Source organism: Phascolarctos cinereus, unplaced genomic scaffold (assembly GCF_003287225.1).
Source record: "Phascolarctos cinereus isolate Bilbo 61053 unplaced genomic scaffold, phaCin_HiC Scaffold_4;HRSCAF=312, whole genome shotgun sequence".
In the NCBI taxonomy this organism is placed as follows: domain Eukaryota; kingdom Metazoa; phylum Chordata; class Mammalia; order Diprotodontia; family Phascolarctidae; genus Phascolarctos; species Phascolarctos cinereus.
Window position 1 is genome coordinate 122,831,792 of NW_027555847.1, and position 10,769 is coordinate 122,842,560.

Below are 10,769 nucleotides of genomic sequence, written 5' to 3' on the forward strand. Positions count from 1 at the left end.
TTTTTTTTGAGACTTGGCTAAAATGCTACTTCCCCATCAGCCTTCATCTTTCTGTTGTTATTGCTCTCCATCTCCTCAAATAACCTTGTATTTATTTTTTTTGTATATTTTAATACCCCTCCCTCTAGTAGCAATATGTGAGCTCTTTGAGAATACCTCTTTATAATCTCCTTTAGCACAGTATTTTGCACCTAGTCAGCATTTAATCAATGTCTGTTGAATTGGATTGCATTCAATCGGTTAAAGCTATCTAAAAATGGAATGCCAGGGCTAGGAGGTAGTGAGTCCACTCTCACTAGAGGTCTTCAAGCAAAGGATGGACAACTTACCTCATGACGTTTGTAGAGGATATGGTCAGGTATGGTTTGGATAAGTTGGCTTTCAAAATATCTTCCAATTCTGAGACTCTATGATTCTGTGTCAAGTAGAAAGAAGAGTTTTTGACCAGACTACATTAGTCCCATTCTAGTTACACACAAATACCAAGTGTTCTCTGGCCAATGTCATAAGCTTCACCTCTCATTGTCCTCTACTATTGATTCCTGGAGTCCCACCGAGGGAAGGCTGAAATCTGAGCAGGGCAGATAGGGAAGTAGGCCAACGGAACTAGGTATGAGGGGCTCTGGGCATTTGGGGACTGAGCAATTCAACAAAGATCTAATACTGCCTACTTTGTGCTAGGAATAGTATTAGGTTCTAGGGAAAATAGGAAGTTGAAAAAGGGAACAATCCCTACCCTCATGAAGTTTATAATCTAGTAGAGGAATGAGACATGTACACAGATAACTCTAATGGGAAATGACTAAGTTCCTAGAAGTGATCAGACAGTGGCCTGGGAAGTTCAATGAAGAAGGAATCTTTCTCAGTGTGGGGGATCAAAGAGGAAGAGCATGAACACCGATATGGACAAAGTAGCCCCTGAGCCAAGCCTTGGAGGAAAAGAATTTTAGCAGGTAGAGACTGGAGGTGGAAAGAGGACAGAGTATATTTCAGGCAAGAGAATGTGGCATACAAAGACATCATCAAAGGTAGAACCAGATTTATGAACAGAAAATAGTTTGGCTGGAAAGCAGAGTGTGTAAATATTAGTGGAGGAGTACATGAACTAGGCTGTAAAGGTGAGTTAAAGCTAGTTGGTGGAGGCACTGAATTGGTATTTTATTTTGAAGATAGTGGGGAGCCATTGAATACATTAATGAGAGCAGGGGAGGGATGTGATTAGGGAGCTGACTTTGTAAGTGATATGAAAGCTGGATTACAGGGCAGAGAGATGAGGCAGAGTCCAGTTAATAGGCAATACTAACAATCCACTATGGTTGAACAAACTGGGTTAGAGGGATGTTATAGACTATTCTTGTGTTATAAAGAGTGATGAATAAGAAGAACTTGGAGAGACTTGGGAAGCCTCAGATGAAGAGAGTAAAGAAGAACCAAGAAAACAAATCACTATCGTGATAACACTGGAAGATAAGAAGTCTGGTCAAATACAATGGTCAATACAATTATCAAAGCTAAAAGACATATTCCTCTTTTCTGTTAACAATCAATGGATCCTTTGGGGGCAATTGCTTTGTAGGGCAGTTTGGGTTTTTTGAAGCAAAGTGTCTTATATCAAAATAAAATGTTTCAATATATTAGAAAAATTATGATACTGTAGAAGTAATTAGGGCATAAACTAGAATAGCTGCAGTTGGAATGGACACTTTGAAGAACTATGTAACTGTTTGAGTGGGTTGTTTTGTTTCCAACCGAACTCAACTCACCCTTTTCATGTAGGGCTATCTATCCTTCATGCCTATAATATAGTACCTTTTCATCTACATGTCCAAATGTCTACTTCTTTCAACGCTCAGCTCACATCTTTTAGGAAGCCCATCCTGATCCCCACCAGTTTTCTCTCATTTCTCAAATTTTCCTAGAGTGCCTTGCCTCTCCCTTGTCTCTTTCACTCCCAGCCTCTTATGGTATTGTTATATTAATTTATGTACCTCTCATGGCCTCTTCCTCCCATCCCCTGTAAACTCTCATAGGTCAGGGACTCATTTCTTACGAGGCATGTGGGGGGATTTAAATATTAGTGAGTTTAAATCAGGTAAAGGTGGAAAATATATTTTAGGGGTAAAAATGAGCAGAACTTGACTGGGGGATTAGATATCTGGAGTTAGAAGATTTCTCTGAGTTGGCAGAGCCAGGATACACAGGGCACTGGACAGGAGCACTCTGAGACTAGTACACAGAGATCTAGGCATGTGGGGCTGAGCCATGAGGCTCCAGAATGGACTGAAGGAAACTGGATGCATTCAGTTTGGGCAGGGGAAAATCCCTTTGGAGTCAGGAGTTAGAATCTCTAAGTGTGGGGTCAGGTAGACAGATGAGCTAGGACCACTCGGCCACTTTCAAACACCGAGATTTTCTCTTTATCTTGTAGAGGGGTGGGTATCAGGATTCTACCTCTGACATTACTAATGGATGGAAGGGACATTACCAGCCCCACCTAAGCCCTCTCCCCCCCAGCCTACCTTCCAAACACCTGACCACCACCTCACTCCCCACTCCTTCTTGTCAAGCCGACCTTTCAGACAGCCTTCATCCCCATCTCCCAGAGGATGCTCCCCCTTTCGTGCTCCCTCCAACCCCCCACCCCCACCCCCGCTACTCAGCACCAGAGACACAGTTGCCCCGTGGCCTCCCCCTACGCAGAGGGGCTGGAGTCTGGGATGGAGAAGAGGAGGGGGACTAGGAAGGCGGGGCGAGGGTTAAGGGCGGCGCGCACAGCCCCCTCCCTGGAGTCCTGAAATCTGCTTCTGATTTCCGCGGGGAGACTGCGGCCGCCCCTCCTCCTTCTCCTCCTCCTCCCTACCCCCTCCCTCAGCCCCCTGGCCCCCCTTCCCCGCCCCTCCTTTAGCAAGGGCTCAGCTCCCCGCCCCCTCCCCCACCTCCGAGGCTCCCCCTCTTCCCTAACCCCCGACTTCCCCCCCTCCCCGCGCGGTCTCAGCTCCCCCCTCCCCCAGCTGCCCGCTTTCCCTCCCCGCCCTCTCCCGGCTCTTGAAGCAGCTGGGCTGGACTGGGCTGGGCAGGGCTGGGGAGGCTCGGAGGAGACTGCTGAAGGACCAGGCGGAGGGAGGGAGGAAGAAGGGTGCAAGCCCCAGACCCGCCCTCGGGGGCTCAAGGGAGATCCGTTTTGGCCCCGGCCCCCCCAACCTGCCTCTGGTGAGTGCGACTTGCGGCGGCAGCAGCATCTGGGGTACGAGGGGGTGGGGTGGGCGTGTGGGGGGGTAGCTCTTGTCATCTCTTCCTCTGCTCTCAGGCCGAGGCTAGAGGGAAGAAAAAACTTTTCTTTTGCTTTGACCAAGGCGTGTCCCCCCAAACGTCTCCGGCCCCTCCCATTCTCCCCACCACCACCACACACACACACACACACACACACACACACACACACACACACACGCACACACACCTTTCTCCCGCTCCCGCCCACGTCTCGGTCTGTCTCCGGGTCTCCGTTTGTCTCTTAGCGTCTCTGTCTTGCCGTGTCTCCGTTTTCCGGTGTGTCTGTTTCTGCCTTGCCTCTCTCTCTCTGTGCTTCTGTTTCTCTCCTCTCCCTGGGTCTGTCTGTCTTGCTGTATCTGTCATTATCCCTAGGTTTCTGTCTTGTCTCTGTTATCTCTCCTTGGTTTTGTCTCTGTGTTACTGTTTCTCTTTCTCCTTCCATATCTCTTGTCTTTCTGCATTTCTCTCCCTTTGCCTTTGGCTTGCTGTGTCTGTGTGTGTGTGTGTGTGTGTGTGTGTGTGTGTGTGTGTGTGTGTGTGTTTCTCTTTCTGTCTCTGTCCTTGTTTTCCCTCCCCCCCCCCCACCTCACTGTCTTGTCAATATGAAGCTCCCCTCCAATTTCCACTTGCTGCAACCTAGGAGGTCATACCTGATATAGGAACTCATTCTTCTCTGAATTCCCCCCTCTAACCTACCTCCTAGTCCTGACCATGTCCTGCCGATTCAGCCAGTTCCCCTTAGGGACCAGGGCCATGCTGGGCCAAATGCTGTGGCTCTTGCTGGCTGCCTGGATGCTGGCTCCAATGCTGAGTGCTAGCCCACAGGTCCCAACAGACCCCTGCTATGATGAGGCAGGAGCCCCACAGCGCTGTATACCAGAATTTGTCAATGCAGCCCTGGGGCGTGAGGTACAGGCTTCCAGCACAGACCCCAGGCAGACCCACCCTGCAGCCTTCCTGACAGATGCAAGTGCAGCAGCTGACCGTACCTGCTGGCGCTCAGAGACACTAACTCGGACACCACTAAATGTGACATTGACACTGCCACTGGGCAAGGCCTTTGAGGTAGTCTATGTGAGTCTACACTTCTGCTCAGCAAGGCCCGACTCTGCCGCTGTCTTCAAATCCCAGGACCATGGCCGAAGCTGGTCACCTCTACGATTCTTCTCCTCACAGTGTAACCGAGTATACGGTAGGCCAAGCCGGGCTATGGGACAAGCTCCTGCCCAGGCCGCTTTGGGCTCCATAGTCCCTCGAGGCCCTGAAGCACTTTGTTCTGAGCCTCCACCAAGGACTGGTCCCCTCCTAGCCTTCAGCATGCAGGATGGCCTCCCACCTGGCCAGGACTTGGATTCCAGTCCTGTACTACAGGACTGGGTCACAGCCACTGATATCCGTGTGGTGCTCACCCGGCCAGTGGGGCCAAGGGCCACAGAGGGTGGGGTTGTTGCACCATATGTTTACTCTGTGGGTGAACTCCAGGTGGGTGGGCGCTGCAAATGCAATGGACATGCATCTCGATGTGTGGTGGACACCCAGGGCCGCCTGGTGTGTGACTGTAGGCATGGCACTGAAGGCCCGGATTGTGAGCGGTGCAAGCCTTTCTACTGTGACCGGCCCTGGCAGCGAGCCACAGCCCATGAGGCACACGCCTGTCTGGGTGAGGCAAACATGCCATGCCATGCATAACCAACCCCAGTTCCTCTCCTGGGAGGGGGACCCTTAAGAGCATTCTGTGTTTGGTCTGGGTCCCACAAGTTCCTAACTGCATGACTCCTGACCCATTCTTTCTTTTACTGATTTATTTAACAAACCTTGGTGCTGGGCCCCGTGACCTCCCAACCTTGACCTTTTTCTCAGCCTTCCCAGAAAAAGTTTTAGGGAGGTGAACAGTAAGATGAGTTCCCTTGCCTATCGCATCCACAGCCTGCTCCTTCTGCCCACCCTCTTGTCCCCATCCTAGTCTAATCCTCTGTACCTCGGTCTGAGTCTTCTCTTTCTTCCATGCCCCCCAATTCCTCCAGCCTGTTCCTGTAATGGTCATGCTCGTCGCTGCCGCTTCAACATGGAGTTGTACCGATTGTCGGGGCGGCGTAGTGGGGGTGTTTGCCTCAACTGCCGGCATAATACAGCAGGGCGGCACTGCCATTACTGTCGTGAGGGTTTCTACCGTGACCAAACCCGGGTCCTGAGCCACCGTCGTGCCTGCAAGGGTAAGACCTCACCCTAGTTCCTGAGTGCATACTCTAAATCTAAGCTATGCCCCATACCCCTCCACTCTAAGTCTCCAACTCCTGAAGCCCAGAACTGACCTCAGACTCCTACCCTCGACCTCCAACCTTGACTAACCTTTGGCTCTAACCTCCAGCCCTGCCCCCTAATCCTGGCCCTGAGACCCCCAGGGGCTTCTGCCTGCAAGGGTGAGACCATCCCTCACTCCTCTATCTCCAGCCTGTGACTGTCACCCTGTTGGAGCTGCTGGCAAAACCTGCAATCAGACGACTGGTCAGTGCCCATGCAAGGATGGAGTGACAGGCCTTACCTGCAATCGCTGTGCTCCTGGCTTCCAGCAGAGTCGCTCACCTGTAGCACCATGTGTCAGTGAGTGATTATCCACATCCTCTAGGGACCCAGATCCCTAGAGTTCCCTTCAGATTCCTTTGCATCCTGCATCAGTGAGTGGCTCAGTCACCTATGCTCCCAGGCCCCAGGTGATGACCTAGGTTCCCTTATTTTCAATGTCCCAAAGACTCCAGATGTCACCTGTGTTAGTGAGTGGCACAGGCTCCCAGTCTCCCCAGTCTCTCCCCAGGCTTCTAGCGATCCCTTGGGCCCTTGAGTTAGTGAATCACCCCAGAGCCTACAGAATCCCTAAGAACCCTCCTGCCCCCCAAGTCTTCAGGAGGTTTTGGGAATATGCTCAAGATCAGTTTCTTCCCTCCTTTCCATAGAAATTCCAGCTATGGTACCCACAGGAGTGACCAGCACAGTGGCCCCTGAGGGTGAGTGAGAGAGAATGGGTTTAGAGAGGATTTGGGGGGGTGGAAGAGATTTGCATGGGGTGGAGGTTCAGGGTAGGGGATGAGGAGGGCCAGGGAAGAACCATGAGACTTTGGGCTCTAAAATCTGCCTTCCTGGCCCCCAGATTGTGACTCTCATTGCAAACCAGCCAGGGGGAGCTACAGGATCAACTTGAAGAAATACTGTGGAAAAGACTATGGTACCAAACCCTGCCAACACCGGGTCCCTCTCACACTCACACATGAGTCGACTCTGCTATTCCTGGCACTGACAGGTCCCCAACACTAAGCCCGTCCTCCGCCCCGCCCATTCCTCTCTCTGGACCCTCAAAACCCAGACTCCACCCCCAATTGTTGACCCTGCCCATTCCCGACCCACCCTCAAAATTGGCTCCATTCCCAAGCACACATTCCCTTCCTTTCCTTTCTGATCCCCTCTTCTCCCTGATTCCTCTCTCTCCCCTATGAATCCAACCCCAGTCTTGGTCCCTCCCATTTAAAAAATCCGCCCCAGTCCTCCTATTTCTTCCCCCACCCCCACATCTCCGTCCTGTTCCCTTCCCCTGCCGGGTCCCCCAACCCTAGCCTTGCCCAGCCCCATCCATAGGCTCCACCCCCTCCCCATCTAGCCCCGCCCCAGCCACTACTAGCTCCACCCTAGGCTCTTTTTTTTTTTTGGTCTTGCCCCTCCCTACCCTGGTCTCACCCATCCCCGGTCCGGGCTCTTCTCCAGACCCCTCTCCCACGTAATGTGACCCCTCCTTCTCTCCCCCACCCCAGCGGTGCAGGTGGCAGTGGGCGCCGCTGAGGCCGTCGGTTCGTGGACGCGCTTCTCTGTGGCGGTGGTGTCGGTGTACAAGAGCCGTGAAGAGCGTGCGAGGCGCGGGGAGAGCGTCCTATGGGTTCCCGCGCGGGACCTGGCGTGTCGCTGTCCACGCGTGCACCCGGGGCACAGTTACTTGATCCTGGGCGGGACAGGACCAGGAACCGGGGTCGGGGAGCGGGCGGGACTTACCGCCGGGCGGGGCAGTCTGGTTATCCCCTGGCGGGATGCTTGGGCTCGGAGGCTCCGGAAATTACAGCGGCGGGAGCGGCAGGGACGCTGTGGAGGGGCGGCGTGACAGGGAAGGAAGGGAGGGCATCAAAGCAGGGACACGGGTGGGGAGGGGTGCCGCTTGGGAACGTGTGTAAGTGAGCAGGCGCGTGTGTGAGGGCACCGAGCGGCCACCGAATAGGAGAACTGGGCCGGAGAGGTCATGCGGATTCGGGGCCCTGAGAGAGTGGGCCAGGACCTTGGAGAGAGGGAGCCCTCGCCCGGAAACCTTGCCTGTAAATACTGTAAATACCTCGACCGCCGGCGGTCTTGGTCCCGCTGTGTGGTCCTTATTGTATCTGTCCTTGAGTCATTGTACCGAGCTCTGTATCATTGTATCAGTAGCTGTATCACTTTATGTATAGCTGTACTGCTGTATCCATTGCTGTACTGATCCCTGTATCGATGTATCCATCGCCATGTTGTTGTGTCTAGTGTCATCTGTATCGCCGTCATCCCCTCCGGATTCTACCTCTGCTTCTCTCCCTTAAAGAGTCATAACCCCAGAGGAACCTCAGGGGTCACCTATTCTAACCTGTAACTTCTACAGCATCCCTGGCAAGTGGCCGTTCAACTTGAAGGCCTCCAGTGATAGAGGACTCACTATCTTCCTAGACTGCTCATTCCATATTGGGGACAGCTCTACTTGCTAGAAAGTTTATCACTCTCTCCCCACCCCCATCTTATAAAGAGCTCAGATCTACCTCTTTAATTGACACTTGTTGATCTTAGTACAGTGCATAGGACACTGGCATTGGAGTTAGGAAGACACGAATTGGAACCCTGCTTCAGGGCCCTTAAAACCCTGGGATCTACCCATACCTCAGTTTCTTCCCCTATAAAACGGGGATAATAATAGCACTTGCCTAATAGCCTTATTTCGTGAAGAGTAAATGAATCAGTTTATGTAAAGCAACATTGTTATTCTCTCTTGGCTTAGTAGATTTAAAATTAGGAAGAAACAGAGTAACCTAGTCAAACCTCCCATTTTACAGATAAGAAAACTGAGGTTCAGAAAAGTGAAGTTTAATGAGATGGAGCCAGGATTTCAGTGCTCTTTCCACTGCACCAAGCTGCTGAGATTTGGGCCTAGGTCTTTTGAATCCAAACCCATTCCTCATTTCTGATCCAAGCAAAACAAACTCCTTTAGCTATTTCAGAGAACATCAGAGTAGGAAGGGACCTCCAAGCCCATCTAGTCCTACTCACCCCTGAGCAAGAATCTCTATAGTCCACCTAACAAGTGGTCAGCCTGCATTTGCTCAAAGGCTCCATTGAGTGAAAATGCTACAATGGTTTTGAAGCCAGTAGTCATGTTCTCCCTTCCCCATTAAATCTTCCATCATTCAGGCTAAAGTACTAGTTATTAACATCATTCTGGTTCCTTTTGAGCTAATTAACATCCTTCCTTAAATATGGCACCAATAACTCACCATAATACTCTGGATGTGGTCTGATGAGAAGAGTTTAATGGAACTATAACCTCTTGGACACTGTGCTTTTACCAACGTAGCCTAAAATCACATGAGTTTTTGTAACTATCTCATCACTGTTTTCTGTTAAACTTGCAGTCCACTAAAACCTCCATGTCCTTTTCCAATGAATAATTGTCTAACCCTATCTTAAAACTTGTGCAGTTGATCATTTTTAACCCAAATGTAGAACTTTACATTTAACCCAATTAAAGTTAATCTTAATTCTATTCAGTCCATCTTTCCAACCTGTCAAGATCTCCTTGGATCCCATTTCTGCTCAGTGCATTCTGTATCCTTTCTAGCTTCCTGTAATCCTCAAATTTGACAACCATGCCATCTAGGCCTTCACCCAAGTCACTTTTAAAAAAAAAGATTTATTAAAACAAACTAAAGAAAAGAACAGTACTCCATTAGAGACATACTTCCAGGTTGAGATCTATCCATTAGTCACCACTCTTTCAGCCAAGTTATTCAACCAGCTGTTTATCTATCTAACTATATTATCATTTAGTCTACTTCTATCCATCTTGTCCACATGATCATCGTGAGAAATTTTGTTCTGTCTTTCTGAAATCCAAATATATTGCGTCTAGGGAGTTCTAACAGTTCTAGTCTTAAATTGGACCTATGATTTTGTCAGTTTAGAAAAATCGCAATAAGGAATTTCCTCTAGTTAGTCAATTAACATTTGTTAAGTCAGTATTATGTACCATGTCCAAGAAACAGAGAGAGAGAGACAGAGACAGAGGAGAGAGAAGAGATGGCAAAAGAGTCCCTGCTCCCAAGGAGCTTATAGTTTCTCTAATGGAAAAGACAATGTACAAACAACTCTGTAAAATCAGGATATACAGGGGCAGCTAGGTGGCACAGAGGATAGAGCACTGGCCCTGAAGTCAGGAGGATCCAAGTTCAAATCCCGACTCAGACTAAACACTTAACACTTAATTGCTGTGTGACCCTGGGCAAGTCACTTAACCCCAATTGCCTAAAAACACACACACACACACACACACACACACACACAAGAAAGCAAGCTCTTCTGTGTGTCCCTGGGAAAGTCACTTAACCCCAATTAAATTAATTTAAAAAATTGAATTTTAAAAAAATCAAGATATATACAGGATAAATTGGAGGTAATCAACACAGGGAAGGCACTTGCATTAAGGAAGATCTGGAAAAGCTTTTTGCAGAAGGCGGGACTTTAGCTGAGGCTTGAAGGATACCAGGGAAGTCAAAATGAAGTGATAAAGGCAAAGAGCATCCCAGGTATGGGGAAAAGCCAGTGAAAATCCCCAGAATCAGGAGACAGAGTGTCTTGTTCCAGGAAAAGCCAAGAGATGCCTAACAACAACTGGTAATCTTAGAGTTGATCGGGCACTTAGAGGTTAAATGTCTTGGCCAAGGTCACATAGCCAGTCAGACATGACTTAAACCTGTGTCTCACTGACTTTGAGGCCTGATCTCTATCCATTATACCTCTAGTGTCTAGTTTAGTAACCTTGTCAAAAAAAGAAAGGAAGGAAGGAAGGAAGGAAGAGGGGCAGGTAGGTGGCACAGTCGATAGAGTACTGGCCCTGGAGTAGGAGGACCTGAGTTCAAATCTGGCCTCAGACACATGATACTTATTAGCTGTGTGACCCTAGGCAAGTCACTTAACCATGATTTACACACACACAAAAGAAATGAAGTTAGATTGGCATTTTTTTAGGCAATTGGGGTTAAGTGACTTACCCAGGGTCACACAGCTAGTAAGTGTCAAGTGTTCGGTCTAAGGCCACATTTGAACTCACACCCTGTTGACTTCAGGGCCCATGCTCTATCCACTGTGCCACCTAGCTGTCCCAGCTTGTCTTGTTCTTGATGAAACTACGCTGATTCAGTGATCATAGATTCATTTCCCAAATGCTAACA

At 49.6% G+C, this 10,769-nt stretch overlaps 1 protein-coding gene across 1 annotated transcript; it reads left to right on the forward strand.

Moving 5' to 3' along the window:
• Positions 1-3,012: 3,012 nt before the first annotated feature.
• NTN3 (netrin 3) lies at positions 3,013-7,803 on the forward strand. Its single transcript, XM_021006364.2, has 6 exons — positions 3,013-4,930; positions 5,295-5,483; positions 5,722-5,871; positions 6,222-6,272; positions 6,416-6,490; positions 7,071-7,803. The coding sequence occupies exons 1-6, from the start codon at positions 3,982-3,984 to the stop codon at positions 7,409-7,411; spliced, it is 1,755 nt and encodes a 584-aa protein (XP_020862023.1). The 5' UTR covers positions 3,013-3,981; the 3' UTR covers positions 7,412-7,803.
• Positions 7,804-10,769: the final 2,966 nt, after the last annotated feature.